Source organism: Anoplophora glabripennis, unplaced genomic scaffold (genome assembly GCF_000390285.2).
Source record: "Anoplophora glabripennis isolate ALB-LARVAE unplaced genomic scaffold, Agla_2.0 scaffold106, whole genome shotgun sequence".
Classification (NCBI taxonomy): domain Eukaryota; kingdom Metazoa; phylum Arthropoda; class Insecta; order Coleoptera; family Cerambycidae; genus Anoplophora; species Anoplophora glabripennis.
This window is the reverse complement of record NW_019416398.1, coordinates 264,762-286,107: the sequence shown is the minus strand read 5'-3', so window position 1 is coordinate 286,107 and position 21,346 is coordinate 264,762. Positions and strand designations below refer to the sequence as shown.

General features: G+C 33.4%; 1 protein-coding gene across 1 annotated transcript in view; it reads left to right on the top strand.

Annotated features, from left to right (window-relative positions):
• LOC108904098 (Down syndrome cell adhesion molecule-like) overlaps window positions 1-21,346 on the top strand; it is a 94,693-nt gene that overhangs the window by 31,572 nt on the left and 41,775 nt on the right. The window contains exon 2 of the mRNA XM_018706514.1: window positions 9,420-9,616. Within this exon, the coding sequence (XP_018562030.1) occupies window positions 9,420-9,616 (197 nt within the window). The remainder of the gene's footprint in view (window positions 1-9,419; window positions 9,617-21,346) is intronic.

Below are 21,346 nucleotides of genomic sequence, written 5' to 3'. Positions count from 1 at the left end.
TTTCAAAAGAAAACTTGGAAATAAGGCTATTAAATGTACTCTCGAAAAACAGCACAGCAATCACTATAACAGTGTATTGGAAACTGACTTTCGAATACAGTCCAGCTTCATAATACCTACAAGCTCATAAAAAGTGTTACAGACTGTTTGTAAGTACTCGCCGCGATAAAATACATGTATTTCAGCAGTTCCAAAACAGTTTTAAAAACATTTTTAATTAGCTTTTTTCTCTATGACCTTAAACTTCCGATACAAGTTTGTGACATCAGCTAACTCAGTTTTGCTCCTTTTTCACATTTAAATTTTTGACGTAAGTTCATTAGCACCCTGTATACCTCAAAATGCACCGTTTAATTTCAAATATAATAGAATTTGGTATCGATTTTTTTGTTGAATAGAGCATGTCTGGCGTCATTTTTGTTGAAATAAATAAATCGTTTAATATACCTATACTTTCAAATAACGATTTTAAAAAATAACCCTTTATAAGCGTGAATGAATCAGCGTGTCCAGAAAAAGAAGGGAACACATTTGCTACCTTTCTAGATGCAAAGAAACGAATATCTAGTTTAAAGGAATAAGGGTCGATGGAAAATAAAAAACCGTTTTTTCTCATTGAGAAAAATGTACACTTCACTGTCGGAGAGATGTATGAGTGGCTACCGTTCAACTGCAAGGCAGGTTCATTCGGCCAACGTAGTCTTTACAAACATAAACAGTGCCATTGTGCAGTAAAATTGGAAATAAAAACCGTTATGTGGCACATTTTAATTTAGAAGCTGACAGAACTCGTTAACATTATTTAGAAATTTTAATTAAACGTCAAGATACGTATTTATAATAACAACCTGCCTTTCGGAAAAGCAAAGCAGGAAAAGTTAATATTCACGAAGTAAGTGCTTCAGATTTAATATGGTGCTTTTGAAATGCGCCTATATTACAAATTTTTGATAATTGAATTGTTTTCGATCTTCCTTTTTGTCTTCCTACGCTAATAAAGCATTAATATGTTCATACGAAACCACTAAATTGAACATTATGAACTAATTAATGTCAATGGCTCTAGAATAACCGAAATTAAAGCTATACCCTTCTGTCATCTAAAGTTTGTTTCCTTTGGGAACGTTTCAAAATTTTTCTGTGCAAAAATTAATCATTTAATCAATTCTATTTTGATTTATTTTGAATGTCGAACAGTTGATTTAAAAATACTAACGAAAAGTATGGTAGCAAAAAAGATAATTTTTTTGCTGTCAATATTAAATAAGAAGAAATATTTTTACAATTATAATAATTACAATGTTTAGAAAAATATAACTTACTTCTCTACTAACTGTTTTAAAGTCAACTATGGTTTAATTGTGACAGACATTTAAATACAAATTTGATATAATTTGTCTTATATTTATATTATATTTTTTGTGTCTAGTTCTGTGATAAATCTTAAAATATATGTTGAACTGATTGAGTATATTACCAGATAACCCAATTTGCAAAGAAAATATAAGAATTTCCAAGATAATAATAAAAAAAATTGGAAACAACTTTAAAATAGAGAAAATTCTTGTCATATTGTATTGGATAGAGCGGATATATTTTTCTTTAACTGAGACGCGGTGTGTATTATATTCCAACATTACGTTATAAACTAAGCTTGCGATAAACATCAATAGAAGCATATTAAATTCTATGCATTTCGTGTCTATTGTGTGCAAACATTTCTAATATTGTATGACAGAATGAACCAGTCTCGGAGAGATTATAATATTTTATGTCAACGTCGGGCGTAACAAAGTACCAGAAGTTTGATTTCTTTTTTGTGACAACATAACATAAAATATGCATGCGAGAATATCGATTGCGGTCTTATTTCTGAAATAATGGACTTTGAACATTAATATCTCATTGGTATTCTTACAAAATATTGAATCGAATAGTATAAAAGTATCTAATAATATTCGGAAATAAAAATATATTTCCAAGTATAATAAAATACAATTAAAAATATATATCCTAGCTGGCTTTAGAATTTTACTTTTATATTTCAAAAACATAAGTCTGATGTTTAGAGATAGTATTTTCAATTGATTTTTTTGACAAAACTACTATTAAAGATACGATACGAGAGATAGATAAAATAAAATTACTAAAGATACTTCTAAAGTATTCTTGAAATTCAACAAAAATCACTATTTTTATATACAAAACGTTGGATACGCTATCAACCAAATTGTTTTCCGAGTTTTAAAAAGCACCTGTTCTGTGTTTCAAACTATTTACACTAGATATTTATGTCCTTTGAATATATAGGGTGTTTGTAAACAAATGCGAAATATTTTAGGGGGTGGTTGCCGAAGTTATTTTATGAAGAAAAGTTCATATAAACGTAGGTCGAAATATGCTTCGTTTCCGAGTATAGAGTGCTTAAATTTTATTTTTTTATTTATTTTTATTAATTATTTCAGAGTTTTAAAGATACTGACTCGAAATTTGAAAAACTCTCTGAAGGGATACATGTGCATTTTCTGGAGTGATCGGAATACTTTTACTTGTACCAGTGGCGTTCGTGCGAGAATGCCACAATTTTTTTAATAAAAAAATGATACGCCACTGATTTTTTCTAGTTTTGATATTTTTTTAGAAATCCGCCATCAATCCTGAATGAAATTGACCTCTTCAATTTTTTTCGTAGGATGAGCCGTTTTAAAGAAGAAAATAAAATATATTTTATTGTAGGTTTTGTTAATATTTTATTTAAAGATGCAAGTAGAAATATTCGGATCACCCTAAAGAGTTTTTCAAATTTTGACTAAATCTTTAAAACTCTTTAAAATAATCAATAAAAACAAATAAAAAATTAACATTTAAACACTGTATCTCGGAAACCAAGATTATTTGGAACTACGTTTACATGAACTTTTTTTACAAAATAACTTTGGCAATCATCCCCTAAAATATTTCGCAATTATTTACAAACACCCTTGTAATAAGAGAAATTGAAAAGTCTTTTCTTATTCAATAATGTTTAATAATTTTTCTGCTCCTCTCTAGTATGTACTTTATTTTTTTTAATGTGGCGTTAAAATCATTTTTCTATTTTGATTTTTCTTACTGTGATATAATTGAATTCGAGTTTTCCAACAGGCACTTGTTTGTTATACTTTTTTTTTTACCGAATTTATCATTATATTTTCTCCTTTGTCCTGATGTATTTTATTTAGTTTCATGTTTGACTCACTATCAAAATTATTCTATCCCTTATTCTTATCTTCATGTTATGAGAGTTGCATAAATTCTTTTCTTATTTATATTTGATTTTTGACAATGTTTGTCATTTAGTTTTATCAAATGTTTTCTTTTCATTATTATCACTGATCTTTTGCATTATTGCTTTTCCCCAAGCAAGTTTTTCCAGAACTTTTCTCACTTTACTTTTCTTGCACGGTTACTTTTGTCACGATTTTTTAAATAAATATTTGTTTTTGTTCTCTTGGAATTTATTATAGTCGAGGAAATAAAGCACTAAAAACGGCCTTTCCTTCGCAATCTGTGCAGTAAGATTGATCGTGATGCAGTTTTTGCATTCGATTCGTTAGAGCGTCTAGAAAGTTTGTGACCCTATGTAATCAATGAGAAACGAAAATTGCATTAGTGCATAAGAAAAATGCATTTTTAAAATTGCATCTCGAAGAGTTAAAATATGATAAATTTATAACTCGGAAAATATTGACGGAAATTAGTTCAATTTTGCTACTCGGGGGTTTTTGGGGTCGCTGAACACGAATATCACGACGGCAACAGTCTGCGAGATACTTAGTGCCCAGGGTGCCGGTTTCCACGTCGTTTCCTGGAGTTTTGTGGAAATTCGTTATAAACTTAGCCGAAACTCGTTACCTCGGGGTTTTTGAGGTCGCTCAACACGAATATCTAAAGTGGATTAGTCAAATATATATCAAATAACAATTTACTGAAATTAGATAAAATTAATGCATCATCCTTTTTAAAAATTGAACAAATTTTAGATCGTTTCTATAATGCAGGGAATATTAAAATTCTTAAAGACAACTTGAAAATAAAAGTTAAAAGTCTAGCGAAAACGTTAGCATAGTCCTCCGCCGGAACTCCATCCGGTCCTGATGTCAATTTAGGTTACAATTCTTTTAATGCACTTAATATCAAATCATTAGAAAAGCAGAATAATTACTGAATCGAAATAAATGCTGATTGAAGAAAATAGCAAAAGCATTTAAGATATTAAACTGTTTGGTTAATAAAACATTAATTTCCATGTTTGAATTGTCAGTGTTGCAAGAAACAACTACTCCGAGAGCTATATGCCCTTACCGGCATTGAATTACACTCGCAACACCCAGTGCAACAGCTAGGATAGTTTGCCAGTTTAACCCACCAGGCACAGACCGGTTTCGGACTTATTAGTCCTCATTAGTGTATCATGCGACAACCGACAAACGACCCAGCTGTTCTTCGACGTATCGTCACGACAAGGAAATACATTGTTCGCGGGAGCGCAAATGGCTCCATCTGTCGTGCGGACTCCCAACTGTGCCTTTCAAATGGCTACAGTAGGAAGCGACCTGCTAACTGCAGGTACTTTGTTGCACGACTGCCACCCACAGAGTTCGTAACACAATGTTTGAATTGTCAGTGTTGCGAGAAACAACTACTCCGAGAGCTATATGCCCCTATCGGCATTGAATTACACTCGCAACACCTAGTGCAACAGCTAGGATCGTTTGTCAGTTTAACCCACTAGGCACAGACCGGTTTCGCAAATGGCTCCCGCGTACAATGTATTTCCTTGTCATGACGATACGACGAAGAACAGCTGGGTCGTTTGTCGGTTGTCGCACCTATGATACACTGATGAGTACTAATAAGTCCGAAACCGGTCCCAGCCATTTGTGCTCCCGCGTACATTAATTTCCATGTTTCGTTGATATATTCGATACATTTTTTTTAATATTAATATAAGACCAAAACTGACTGGGATCTAACTGTAACTGCTATTTAATTGCAGGCAAATGTATATTATTCTTATTATGAGGTGTTACTCCTTTTATATTCGTTATATATTGTCATGTCCCCACTATTACCGTATAACTTCTAAAGTTAGGTTTTTTTTTTGTATCTCCAATTATGCTACCGATGAAGAGTGATGGATAAGTTAGATAATAATTATTGGAGTATAGCTATTGAAAAATAAAACAAATATTTTTTCTATCTTCTGTTTTAAGCATGTTTCGCAGAAACCATATTTTATGAAGCAAATAATTTAATCTGTAAGTGAAGTAGCGAGACAGAAAATTCCAATTCTTCCTTGTTCCGAATAATTCCAGGGTATTTTAAATAGCGTTCTTTATTTAGAAACCAATTCGCATCGCGCCCAATTACTTTAACATAAATTAGTTTGAGAAAAACACTAACGACGTTATACTTTACTTTCTTAAGTATTCACCGCTGGGGACTTGCCCGAAGGCCTCGACAAAACGAACCGAAATAATGTATTTAAGTATTTGTCAATTAAAGGATCTGCAGGGAAATAAGGAAATTGTCGGCCGGGCTTAAATAAAATAGGAATTTCTGCGAGTTAAGTGCAGGGACCGCCGTGAGGAAATTGCAGTTTACAGCTAACAAAATATGTTTCGATGGTTGTTCCAGTTTACTACCGAATGCCTTACTTCAAATAATCCGGTTAAAATGAGTTTCCGTTGCGAGAACAATATTAATAAGTAAATGGGAACATCGATTACGAAGCCGGTCTAGGCATTCCATTTTCAAGTCAATATCCGCTTAAGGGCGCCCAGGCATCCTTTCTGGGGTATTACAAATTTTACTGCTGAGAGAGAAACAAATAGTGGTCAATTAACATTAGCTGAGAATAATAACGTTTGTTTCTTCACTCCAAGTATTGATATTGTTTTATTAAATACAAAATGTAAATAGTTATTTTTGCTACTAGATTGCGAAGTATCGTTTTTGTATTCAAAAATGGAGAAATTTTTTTTGGGCGCTAGCAAATAAAAAATCATCCGAGAATGCAAAAAATCTTCGCATCTGTAAATCAAACCATATTTTCTCGAAAACTGCTTCAAAATTGACGAGAAAAGGAGTACAAATTTGGCAGTTACATTAAATTTATTCGCCGTTTATAGTAAAAACCAGATAAAGTATCAATAGTCATTTATTAAATATTAAGAAAAAAGTAGTGTGAAAATACGACGACTCAAGTGTTAAGTTTGAATGAAGTAGTAACTTCGCAATAATCTGCAAGACATTATGAAACACACTTTATTAAATATTATGGTCAATTACATTAAATATAAGCTGCGTTCGAAAGTGATATGTATCTATTTCTAGTAAGGCCATCTATTGGCAATTATACGCGTCAGAAAGCTAGATCCTTCACTGATGTACTGTCAAACTTTCATGATATTTGGACGAATAGAATCGGAAATGTTGTGTCTGAAGTATCATCGGTACAGAAATGAGCATCAAACAAAGAGCTAATATCAAGTTTTGTTTTAAACTTGGTAAAACTTTTACCGAAACGTTTCAATTGATGAACCAAATAACTTATAAAAGGGAACTGCTAAATATGCCAGTACAAGATATAAAATTCATAAGTAACCTGTGTGGTTATCATTAAAATACCTGCCAGCAAGACACAGAGGACATGTGTCCTTTCAGATGTATTTCATATTACATTATATCGAAATTACTATGCTTTGTGTCCCGAGTTTACCAAAAACTTGCAGATTTGCCATTAGTTATATTAATGGAAAATGTACCAAGTAATTGATTTATTAAAATAAAAAGTAATGGGGCCACTGCTTCAGAGGCTTTTCCATGTTTGATTCTGGTACATAACTTCCCTCTATCAAAGGACATTGGTGTTGGAAGTGTGGGTACACATGTTGCAAGTGACCCATTTTTAAGGACAACGTCAAGACCGCCGCCGGACGCACCACGGGATTCTCGGAAGCCGATCCCTGCAGAGTGGCGCCAGGACCAGGGACTTCTGCCACCGACTACCAAGCTACCTACGACCGACTTCAACCACAAGGCACTCTCCAGCAAACCCTCAAACCGTCAACATTACTTTTTCTATACAAGCTTAGTTTTCAATAAAAATAGTTTATTTGTACCGTTGAGAGAGCGTGTTATTCTTGCTATACAGCGAAAGCAACCCTCAGAAGTCTGCTATACTACCGAATATCTGGTTGAAGTTTCCGATTCAGTTATTTCATCGATAACTGAAAATCCGTGGAAAAACAATTTTTGCACCGTAACTGAAGCTTCAGATTTATAGGGGCAGGGTAATCGACTTTAGTTTCATTTACACCAAGGCAATTCAGATTTTCTGATACCATCTGTATTACAATGTAACATTAAATTATTATGCACGTAATAAAGTTGAATAATTATACCTTCACTTTATAGATACTAGTCTTAATGGATGATTGGAATTTTATGGATTTTTCTAAGGAATATAGTCTTACTTACTTACATAAACATAGAAACGTTAAATAAAAAATAACGGCACGAGTTAGTTGTTTTATAAATATGTAAAGTTTAAGAAGCTTGTGATAGGTTTTTGGTGACTTATGAACATTAAATGTTGTTTGGTGGTTAACAGTAATCTAATCAAAAATCATTTTTAAAGTCAGTGATGTTGCGATCGTCCCGTTAAAATGAATTGAGTCTAAAACGCTCTACGATTTTTCGAATATGGAAAGCGAAACAATATTTAATGTCATTAATTCAAGAATAATTGAAGAATGGAGTTCAAACTTGTTCCGTTCTTTTATAGTTTAATCAATGAAAAATTTTGACAAAATGTACCCATTGGTATGGGAACTATGATGGTTCGAGAGGTTCGGTCAAAAAACTTAAGTGTATTGCATTGGACCCATTTGAACATACAATTCCTATTCAAAATTTTTGTTACCTTGAGCTTTTTTCATACAGTGCGAAGTTCATTAATTGAATGTTCAAAAATAGATACTTACTGGCAATTTTACATAAAGGTTTACATAAATTAGCATTTATTAAACAGAAAAATATCCAAACAAATTGATTGCACGGGTGAAATTATTTTGGAATTGAATTTTGAGCGAAGTTAAGATTCCAACAGAGAAATGAGCTTATTAACAATTTTTAGAAACACTAAAATATGTAAGAATGAGATCATATTGTGTAATAAGTTCATGTATAAAATTTTTTAAACAAGGTTTTAGTGCCACCGTGCATTGTCATCAAAACTGAACATGTAGGCAAAATTTCAGCAAAATCGGTTGAGGGCAACTGTTTCAAAATTCAGTTGCAAGATTTGACAGGCAAGTTAAATAAAAGATTGTAATAATAAAAATTACTCTATTCGTTATGGTGTATGGTATTGCTATGCATACTTCAGGTACCTGGTATAGAAAATAAAAAATACAGCAAATGAGGTTTTTTTCTTATTCTGAAAAATTCTCTACCAGGAAAGATTGGCAATTAAGAGAACTTTGTAAAACTGCAAATAATTAAATATAAGCACCTTTTAAATATTTACTAATTAATTAGATGTAACTAATGTTATTTAATGTGGGTGAAAATAATTATTTGTACCTGAATTTTCTCTGCCATTACATTTAGTCCTAATAATAATTGAGTAATTTATCAATACTGCAATCTTGTAATCAATTTTAAATAAAGTTTCCATGCTAAAACGATCTTGGAATCATTTTCAGGAACCACCTTAATTCAGTTGTTCTAAATACATTAAAGTTTTTAAGTTTTATACTTCGTAAGTGTAAAGATTTTCGTCACGTTAAGTCAATTAAACAGTTGTACTTTGCTTATGTATTTAGAAAATTTAATTTTACATCTTTGTATGAAATCCGCAATATAATAATTAGATAGCTTAGATGTTATGAATTTATTAGATTTTTATGATTTAAAACTAATTCACTATTAAAAATAATAATAATTACACTGCAGATAGGATATAATTCAAAATATGTTAAAGAAACGTGTCATGATATACTAATTTTATGTCCCTAAACGTGCTTTACAACATTGTGAATTACTTAGTTCACTTAAAACAAAAAATAATAAAGTTAGTAATTCTCCCGTTTATAGAATCATTAATTCTTCAGAATTTGCTTTGGTAATGAATTCTTTAGAATTTCTGATCAAATGCTAAAGTAAATTTATTTTTAACCTATAATGTTACAATGTTTTACAATATGTAAAAGTATTTTGATTACTATGAAGTTGGTGTACGTTGATGTTAATCGTGCATATTGTTCGAGGTATATATTATTCCGTTTGTACCCCTTAAGTTTAAATAAATAAATAGATAAATAAATAAATGGAAATTACAGTTTTCTCAGTCATTCTTTGTTTTGTTTCAGACATATCCATGTACCCAGAAATTATCCGGAGCAGGAGGAGTTACGAAGTCCGCAGGAAGGACCATTCAACCGGCAACTCCTTAAAAACCCCGGGACACAGTACGGCGTTCCTCACTGAAAATTCAACAGTGGTGGTTGCTCAAATAGGCGGAACGGCAAAATTGCCTTGCGTTGTTCGAAAATTCAGTAACGGAGTGGTAAGTCGTACAATGGAATTATTACGGTTTTATTCGACTTTGCGGTATTATTCAAGGATGGAAAGCCGATCAATGTTATTTATAGGTCATGAACGTGAAGGTGACAGAATATTGATTCCGTTTTCTGCTAACTTACAAGGAAACGCAAAATTCAATTAGGATATTGCCCCGCCGGGTTTGAATATAAATTTTTTGTCAAATGCAAAGGAATTTCATTTTTATGACAATTTAGCTCTTCTATTGACACCCACGGAAACATTTTTCGATAAAATCTAACGTCAAATAAAGAATAAATCAGAGAAAGATTAAGTGCAATAGATTTTGATTTGATTTTGCCACTTATTGATGGAAAGATTTGGTACCTACAAATACGATTTTTCCAAAGTGACTTTACTTCTTTTCCCAGTAAATTCCAATTCAATTAGTCTTTTTGTTACCTTTAAAAAATCGATGAAAAAAAGTATTTCTCGAACGACATTTTTTTGGATTTGAGTTTAATTTTATATAAGTTTATATAAATATAACTTCAGGATACAATTTCTGATAGAAAGTTCCTATAAACATGTGACCGGAAACGCTTAGATTCTGAGATACAGGGTGCTGAAAATTTAAAAAATATATTAATATTTGAAATAAAATGGAACATTCGCCACTACGCTACGGTACGAAATGCCTAAAAACTGGCCAAAAATAAAAATTTATTCCAAATTGTACAAAAGTGGGTATACTGGGGTTTTGGGCCCAACTGATTACGAATTTGATATCAAAATTGATATGGCGGATTAAATTTTAAAAAAGTCGAGTAAACTGACAAAAATAGGTGTTTCGGACAACACTGATTATTTTTTGACAACACTGATTACGAATGTCATATTGAAATTGAAAAATTTAAAATGTCGGATTTAATATGGCGGACGAAATTTGACAAAAGTGGAATAAAGTAACGGAAGTGGATATTGGGGTTTTTGACCGCATTGATTATGCGAAAATTCAATTTATTGTAAAGCAGACAAATTACAATTCTTAAAAATTCGTCATTTGATCTTGTTATACTGTTGAATATTGTTGAATGTCATGGGCTCAGAGTTAAAGCTTTCTTTCTTTAATATTATTTGTTACCTACTAAAATTTTAATACGCATAAATGAATACTTGAGTGTTTTGAGTTTGGAACTTAGCAGATCTGATCAGGTCAAACGGACCTTGGATTCGGATTAAGCGACCTCAAAAACGTATAGATACATAGGTTTACTTTGTTGGCAATTGATTCTCTACATTTACTTTGAATTGACCTTAACGCAGACTTGATCGGATCAAACGGACACCGGATTCGGATAAACCGTCCCGAAAAACGTATCGATATGGAGGTTTACTTTGATGGTAAATGATTCTCTACATTTAACCTTGAACTGACCTTAACGCAGACCTGCTCGGATCAAACAAACACTGGTTTCAGATTCAGCCACCCCAAAAACATATAGATACCAGGGTCTTGTCTTTCAAATATTCCACTTTTGGGACTGTGAATTGACAAAATCGCATCGACTATCCATTTCTATGTCATACTCGAGTTTTCTTTCTCTTTATTTACTTATTGCCGTTTACTATTCTACTTATATGTATATTTCCAAACAATATTTTTACTTATTTTATAAAAAGTGCAATACTCGTTTCACTTTTTGTTCGACATTAATGAAACAATTGAATTACGATTTATTACAACTTTTGCTTTATTCATATCGTAAAATTGAAAGCGCAGCTAAGCGCAGATGTTTTTTTCATAATATTATAGTAAATAGATCATAGATTACGGGTCAATAAGTAATTTAGCCTTATAGTGCCTTATATCTAACTTTTAAGTTCACTTTTGAATGACTTTCGTAATAAATTTAAGCATTATTTGTCATAAACAATAATTAAAATAAGTGGACAATGAATAATTTATTATTAATAATTTATATTGTTGAAATACTTTACATACCTCCTGGAACAACGTCCATTTTATAACGACTTTATCAGAACAATAAATAAATTTTTACAGCACTTTGAACGTGTGATGTACTTTTGTGTTCGCTTAGGTGGCCACGAGACACACACAATAAGGTTACTTCGACTTCAAATTCTAGCTCCAGTATAAACGGCAAACTGTTTTCACCGGTCAATTTGAATAGCCCAACTATCCCTATTGCCAACCTGATACTTAAAAAATTCCAAATAGAAACTTTTCATTTTTGGCCAGCTTTTAGGCATTTCGTACCATAGTGAGTCGGTATTAGGTTCTTACAATTTGACAGTTATTGTACGTTGATAAAGAGCTGCATTTTTAGTATAAAGTCAATTTCGACGTTTTCGTCATAAAATGTAGAAATGTAAATTTTTTTAAAATTATTATTTTCAAACTCCAAAAATTTAGAACAAACAAATATGTGTCTTTGCCTAATACTAACCTATTCTTAAAAAAAATGATCAGCAACTATAAACAACAATCATCCAAATAATCAGTTTCGACACAAAATCAAAGCAGATGTTGAAAATGGCCACCTTCTGATAAAACGCACGGCTCCAATTTTTTCACCGTTGATTGTTTCATTCGTTAAAAAATGGAGAATTTTGTATGAGATTACAACTTTGAATTATTCGATTTCGTAACTTGTTTTCATCTAGTACAAGTGTCTTATACACAAGAGACTTGAGGTGACCCCATAAACCCCATACATAAAAGTTGCAAGGCCTGCACGTCCAATCTAGCGATTAGGAAAGGTATTGTGGACGTACTGACGAACAACTCAGCTGAAATGAGCTGGGGCACCATCGTGCATAAACCAGAAATAGGCTCTTACGTGTAGAGATACATTTTCTAATAAATGTTTAGCTTTTCGGCTAGAAACTGCCTATACCTACGAGTCACCAGTTAATCGAGCTGGTAAGAAGTCATGAATAATCCGTATGAATACATTCAGCGAACATGATTTCTGAAACTGGCCATCTCATATTGCATGCGGATTTTCGTCCGTCCAAAAATGTTCTCGCGAAAAATTTGTAATCAATAAATAAAATTTTCGTCAAAATTTTTTTATTATGTACCACCTACTAAAATCTAGCCTTGACTGAAAAATAAGGGACAGCAGAGCTTGTACTCGTTGTATGTGGTATAGGAGTAGCTGACAAACTTTCAAAACTTTCCAAACAGTCTTTGGACTTACATGAAACTGCTTCCTGATACTGGTACTATCTCTCGGAGTATAGCTTCTTCTAACTCTGGGGTTGTTACTGTTGAAGGTCTGTCTGGAACTTCCGTATTACGCTTAAAAATACCAGTTTCACTTAATCTGAGATGTAGCTTTCTGGAGATAAATTCACCTTGCTTCTTCTGCATTCCTATTTGCTAAGCATCTGAGTCATTTCAGCGTTAGTAAAGTTATTCATTTTCGAATTTTATTATCTAATCCACATTTTTGACAACTTATATGTAGCAAAATGCCAACAATCTCGGTACCAAACAAGTAACTAAGACAACAAAAAAAAAAGACATACCATAATTATTATCTCTTATTTTTGTTGTCGCTGAATTAAATAAATAAGTTTTTTCTAAGAATAGGTAAGTATTAGGCAAAAAATTAGTTTTTTGTTTTTTTTGTTGTAAAATGTTAGGCGAGTCTGAAAATAATAAAAATTTTTAAAAATCCATTGGAGTTCTACATTTTATGACCAAAACGTCGACTGTTTCAAACCTAAAAATTGACTTTATACTAAATGCCAAATTTTAAGAACCTAACATTGACTGATCCAAATTTATTTCAAATATTAATATATTTTTTAAAAGTTCAGTACCCTATACCTTGGAATCTAAGCGTTTCGGCCACATTTTCATAGGAACATGTTTTCTTTAAATATAGAAAACTTAGAAAACACTCTGTATATTTAGGAATTTAAATTTTGTTACGTGTCGGTGCAGTACATCTCATTTTTGATGTCGCGCCTGCTGGTATATCTCGGTTATTATTAAAGTTAGAAAGTTGCGGCTTCTGCCTCATTTTTTAAATAAATCTGGCAATGAGTTACAACAAAAGAATGAAAATTTTGGTATTTTGGGTCACCGTTGAGGCTACAGTTCGATTTTTTCTGAAATGTTGCCCTTTATCTTATAATATGACGTACTTATTTGTTTTAAAGTAACAGCTTTAGACATACAGATCAAGGTTACAATTATTTTTTAATAGAAATCATATCCGTCCATAACTTCGACAAAAAAAGAGTGTTTTGCGTTTTTCAAAGATATATGGTTTATCATATTTATCATAAAAAATAATAATGTTTAGATGTAGCTGCTTCTTTTTTTTAATTAAAAAAAGATGAATATATCGAAATATAAGTATGTTGTATCTTAAATGGTTACAATTACATAATCCAAAAACTGACAAAACGCGATCTGCTAATCTACGGGTACTATCAAAGAAAGACCAGTGTCGCACTATGCGAAATAAAGATTTAACAAATTATATTGTGGGATATAACTATTCTGTGGATTAATGCAGGCGCCATATCTGCAGATATACATCAAAATGCCTACGGCATACATATGAGAACTTATGAGTTTTCTATTATATATTTTGTTCAAAAAGATAAGGTTGGCCATGACTAAAGGCAAATGTATCCAAACAAAATCTGGTGCCATTATCTGGTAGGTACATAGCTGAAAATGAAGTATAATAAATTCATATAGTAGGTAACGTAAATAGAAACTTTTTACTTTCTATGAAAACTGGTTAACTAATTGTGAATAAAACTGCTTTCAGCATCTCGAAAATGAATCGTTTCATGGCACATACTTATATTTAATAATTTTCTTTTTGCTATTTTGTGCTGTAAACATGTATTTAAGCATGCTAATTACAACTTCTATGAACTGGAATACCTACATTTTTATTATGTGTGCTTCCTGTCAAGAACACAGAATAGTACCAAGTGTAAGATTTGTTTATATCATCCTGAATTTTCAAGGTTTCTCCATACATATTTTTAAATCTAAATATAGTGCTCCAGGGAAGTAAAATCATTAAAAAAGTTAGAATAAATCAGTATAGTTTATTGTACATCTTTTTACATACTTCAACAAATTAAGGCACCATAAATAATTTCACTATTTATTATTACATTATGAATAACAAATAATAGTACTTCAATTATTAGGTTCACAATAAAATGCTTTGTGTCAATCCTTTGATTAACATTGCATAAAAAATAAACTTAAAACTGTTCTATAACTCTCATATCCTGATGAAATCGTTTGCCTTTTTCTTCGCCAAGATCCAAGATTTTCAGGAAACCAATCCAGATGTGAATGACAGAAGTGCAACTTGTAGTTCATCAAACATCCCAGATCTTGGAAGTGTTTTATCATTTTTGATACAATTTCTTCGTATTTAGGACTCTTCTTGGTTCCTAAAAAATTTGTCGCTAGGTACAGCTTTGAAACTGGTCCAAGCACTATTCTCAACGCTACTCATTGTAGATGAATGTTGCATCCTTGAACAATGTCCGAATCTGAGGTCCATCGAATACACCTTTCAATTTCGCCTCAGAAATATGCGGAAATTTTCGCCCTATATATATGTATAGGGCGAAATTTTTTTTAGGAAACAACAAGAGTCCTAAATACGAAGAAATTGTATCGAAAATGATAAAATACTTCCAAGATCTGGGATGTTTGATGAACTACAAGTTGCACTTCCTTCATTCACATCTGGATTGGTTTCCTGAAAATCTNAATTGTATCAAAAATGATAAAAGACTTCCAAGATCTGGGATGTTTGAGGAACTACAAGTTGCACTTCCTTCATTCACATCTGGATTGGTTTCCTGAAAATCTTGGAGATTATAGCGAAGAACAAGGCGAACGATTTCATCAGGATTGAAGGTTATAGAAAAGCGATATCAAGGAAGATGGGATGAAAACATGATGGCCGATTTTTGTTGGTTGTTAAAAAGAGAAACGAAAAATACGGGGACTAAACGAAAGCGTAACTCTTTGCATAGATCCTTTGAAGAAAAAAGAACACGTTATAGCAACAAAAATAAGAATGATTTGTAGGTATCGTTTTCTTTTGTTTAGAAAGTAGAGTATTCTACAAGTTTTATTGCATTCTCAATCTTCTAGGCTGTTATCTCATCTCTCAGTACAAAAAGTAGATGGATAGATGGGTGGGTTTTATAGGTGGTATATGTGGATGATAGAAACATGTATGAATTCATAAATGGGTGGCTGGATAAAAAGATGGATCCAGAACTCTGCAACACGAATTATGCCATGAGAATGTAAACTATTTTCTGTTTTTGAATGAAATTGGACCAGCTTGTCTGACTCTTATGATAATAAATTGGAATTAAACGAGTGAAAAATCATACGTCTAGTAAGCTAGTAGAATAATTTGATTTTTTATAACTTTGGTCGAACGTAAATTATGTTTTTTGTGAATTTTGGCCTGTTTTTTTAATTTTCCCGAAAACTGACCCGTTGGGCCAAATCTGAAGGCAGATTCGGATTCAGCGAAAAAAATACATGGAAAAACATGGGTCTGAATACCAGATCCGACACTTTTGTTTATTTTGTGGGGCTGTGTAATTTGTCGTTTATACGATTTCAAATAAAGCAACCTTTAAGTGATACTTTGGGATATAAAACAAAGATGTTTCTAAAAATATATTATATTAAGGGATTCATTATATAACCATCGAGGTCGTACCATAATTAACTATCTACTTTTAAACCGCCAGCGTGGTGGCGCCGGCGGTGGCGGTGTAGCTCGAAACTTACTGTATCGTCGCACCACAGTGCCACTATAGCGGTTATTATTTGTGTTGTGTTAGATATTGTTCTTAATACTTTGATGTTGTGCAAGAAAGAGTATATTATAATATGACATGGGGATTTTACTGACGTAATTTGAAGTAGAAGTTAGTAGTGTCTCCTATCTTTCGAAACTGCTTCTCCAAATCTAAGGAAAACTGAAGGGATAAAGGGTTATGTTTTTCTTAAAATTATACCTACAGGATGTTTACAAACTTGAGGAGTAAATAAATCGAGGTGTCAAAACACGATTTGAGAATTATTTTTTTCAAATAGAATGCACTTATTGACTTGCCATAATAACATGACTAACTGTTGACCATTAATAGCCCTGACGGACTACGATGAAGACCACGAATTTGTACTGGACTGCAGCGAGAATGAATATGAAAATCTAGACGTCGAAGGTGCTGAATGAAATAGGTTTAATTATTAACAGAGGTTACGAAAGTGAAAATTACCTTTGTATTTGTTACATATTAATAAAGCCACACAACAATAAATATTCTTTACATTTTACACAATCATACGTAATTTGTAAGGATGATACGTATGTTCCGAAGTTGCCTACTTGTTGTCAATAATTTACAATATAATTTGTAATCTGATAACATATAGCCCTACAGAAAGAAAACCGATGCTGCTATATGAGTGTAAAAAAAGAATATTCCGACAGCCCAGGGTTGTCACACCTTTCAATCGATTTGGCGAAGCTCTGGTAATTTCGTGCAATAGTTGGATTGCTTTTTTAATTTTGTACAATAGTTGGATTGTTTTTTTACTATTGTCGATAGATATGTAATCTTGTGGCTAAATTTCAGGACTGTGAAAATAAGCACAATGACTTGTTATTTTCCAAATGTCAGCCAGATCGACATTAATACTAACAGAACTATCAAGATTCGCTGATTGAGAAAACAAGTGACCATAAATATTCGTCTCGTCGACTATTACACGTTTATACCGAAGTGTTGAAAACATTTTATTGTCCACAGCTGTATAGTCTTTCCGAGGTCAGTTGAAGATGATACAAAAATATCTAGCAACAAAATTTAACGAGTTTCATAAACGTCCCCAACAAAGATTTCCGCTAAACGTAATAAATAATAATAATTTGTATACAACGTGTCCCAAAAGTATGGAAACAGCACAATAACTTTCGAAAAATGCATTTTGAGGAAAAATGATTCAGACAAAAGATTTAGGATTTTTCCCTGGCTATTCAATGGTGACCCTAGATTTGACCTTGACCTTCAAGATTATTTCAAGGTCAAGGAAATTTTTTCAAATGGGATGCCCTACTTTTGACCCCGGAAATGAAAAGAGCGGAAAATTTTATGTTCAGATATGTCCATGACCATTTTCCAAGATGGCGGACGCGATTTCAAAAAATTTACCGATTTACGCCAAATTTGGTATAGGTGGGTTTTTGGGGTCGCTGACTACGATTCTGAAATATGTTTTTGATTGATCTGTTTGTTTTAGTCCAAGATGGCGGATCCAATATGGCGGACGCGGTTCCAAAAAATTTACCGATTTACGCCTTTGGTATAGGGGAGTTTTTGGGGTCGCTGACTACGAATCTGAAATCTGCTTTTGAGAAATTTTAGTTCAAGATGGCGGATCCAAGATGGCGGATCCAAGATGGCGGACGCGATTTAAAAAATCAACCGATTTTTGCCAAAATTGATATAGTGCGGTTTTTGAAGGTGAAGGTCACGGTCAAATCAAGGGTCACCGTCAAATAGCCAGGGAAAAATCCTACAACGTTATTTAGGGTCATTTTTTTTGTAACCCGTTGTTTTCAAGACAGCGCGCCAAACCATGCGTGACCTTGGTTTGACCTTTAATGACCATCAGAGGTCAAATTTGGAAAATGGTCAAGGACATATCTGAACGTAAAATTTTTCGCTCTTTTCATTTCCGGGGTGAAAAGTGGGCATCCCATTTGAAAAAATTAACTTGACCTTGAAATAACCTTGAAGGTCACCATTGAATAGCCAGGGAAAAATCCTAAATCTTTTGTCTGAATCATTTTTCCTCAAAATACATTTTTCGAAAGTTATTGTGCTGTTTCCATACTTTTGGAACACCCTGTATAATGTGTAGAAAATTTCTATTATATGTTCATTTGGCCAATAACATATTTTAATTATTTATGCCCTCAAACAATTTTATTATATTGATGGTAAATTTTGGTTATGACATATCAAAAACATTTACATTTTCATTAAAATATATTACTGCTCGGCATTGCTGCACTGCACTGCTAGGCAATTTCTCAACAGCTCAAAGTTATGACCGGTCGCCCAGTGTGGCTGTGTTTGTGCGACGTTTCACCGCACGCGCGTTCTTCAACTGAACGTATACATTTTTACCACCTCCACGTTTAGTTCGACCAGACCTGTATATGGGTATGGTTAAATAAATATGGGAACAAGTTTTATAATATTTCCATGCCGAGTTGTTGCGTAGCGACTGAACCTGGTACATACTGCCTAGCTCTTTGGTTTCCAATTGAGACTGGAAAGATTATACAGGGAATTTCTGGTTTTCTAGGATTTTTTTAATTGTGATATTTTTTGATAAAATCAGTACTTTTTATCGAACTAATAAAGCAGTTCGATTATTTAACATCCATCGAAATATTAATACAATTATTTCATCAGAAAATATTTTGGTGTTGGTTATTGTTTTTTTCTATAGCGTGCTTCAATATTGTATAATAATACAGGAAACAATTACCTGTTTATATTTAGTATTGTGAAATACAGTTTTATGAAGTAAACGTAAAATAATAGTGCCGGTATATTAAATGATCAGCTAGCTTCTGTAACATATCATTTAATAATACTAAACGTCGTTAAAAAGCCTTCAATTTGAATTCGTTTATTTCTATAGATAGAACATTTAACAATTTACTCACATTATTTTTAGATTCCTTTTTTAATAGAACGCACTTATGTAAAAATTACTGTCCTTTATAGTTTAGATGCACGCTATAACATTATTTGCCAGGGCATACACCAGGCAAGTTAGCCAATAAATCAGAAAATTTTTTCTGATGAACCGATCGAGTTGCGGTTTTCGGCATTGTCTTCGGAAAAATATCAGGAAAAAAGTCTATCTATTACACTTTGGGGCTGGATCGAAACTGCATTGCGGGTGCATAAAGTGCATCTTGGAGTGCATCAAATTTTCCGAATTTTCTAAAAATGGTAAAAATTGACTAAAAGTTGTAGAAATTTGTGTGCACGGATTTCGGGGTCAGAGATTCCGAATTTGACACTGAAAAGTATGCCCAACGCCCCTGGGACCCCCAGGGGGCAAGGGGACCATCTGTAAAACATCGAATAGCTGAGTAAATGCCATCTAAATTTCCACTCGGGGATTTTCGGGGTCGGGGATTCTGATTCTGACACTGAAAAGTATGCCCGACGCTCGTGGGGTAGGCTTTCTGGAAAACATCGAAAGGCACATCAGATTTTTGCAATAAAACTGCTCCACCTGCTTACCAACCATGATCTTGTAGGCTCATCTTTACATTGTAACACACGTAAATTTACAGAGATTAGACAAGAAGGGTAAGAAAAATTAACAGGAAATTAATGAGTCGAAAAGTATCCTCTTTATTCTGAGAACCAATTTTCTTTTTATTTGCAAGGCAATTAGTGAGACAACTACTATCATATGTTTATCTAACACTTTCACTATCAATCACAATTTTCATCATCAGTACTGCCATCACTGTCTCCATCACTACCATCTATTACATTTTCGACTATTTCAGGATTGGAATAGTTGGTTCCAAACAATTTGTACATGCAATTGTGCATGTACTTCCATGCTTAGGAAGGCAATTACTCAGCTATTCGATGTTTTACAGAAGGCCCCCCCTTCCCCCCTGGGGGTCCCATGGGCGTCGGGGCATACTTTTCAGTGTCAGAATCGGAATCCCCGACCCCAAAAACCCCCGTATGGAAATTTAGAAGGCAATTACTCAGCTATTCGATGTTTTACAGAAGGCCCCCCTTGCCCCCCTAGGGAGCCCCAGGGCTGTCGGGCATATTTTTCAGTCTCAGATTCGGAATCTCCGACCCCGAACACCTGAGCACACAAATTTCTACAACTTTTAGTCAATTTTTACCATTTTTAGAAAATTCGGAAAAATTGATGCATTCCAAGATGCAGTTTATGCACNCCTTTATAGTTTAGATGCACGCTATAACATTATTTGCCAGGGCATACACCAGGCAAGTTAGCCAATAAATCAGAAAATTTTTTCTGATGAACCGATCGAGTTGCGATTTTCGACATTGTCTTCGGAAAAATATCAGGAAAAAAGTCTATCTATTACACTTAGGGGCTGGATCGAAACTGCATTGCGGGTGCATAAAGTGCATCTTGGAGTGCATCAATTTTTCCGAATTTTCTAAAAATGGTAAAAATTAACTGAAAGTTGTAGAAATTTGTGTGCACGGATTTCGGGGTCGGAGATTCCGAATCTGACACTGAAGAGTATGCCCAACGCCCCTGGGGCCCCCAGGGGGGCAAGGGGACCATCTGTAAAACATCGAATAGCTGAGGAAGGCAATTACTCAGATATTCGATGTTTTATAGAAGGCCCTCCCCTTGCCCCCTGGGGGGCCCCAGGGGCGTCAGGCATACTTTTAAGTGTCAGAATCGGCATCCCCTACCCTAAAAACCCCCGAGTGGAAATTTAAAAGGCAATTACTCAGCTATTCGATGTTTTACAGAAGGCCCCCTTCCCCCCTGGGGGTCCCAGGGGCATCGGGGCATACTTTTCAGTGTCAGAATCGGAATCCCCGACCCCAACAACCCCCGAATGGAAATTTAGAAGGCAATTACTCAGCTATTCGATGT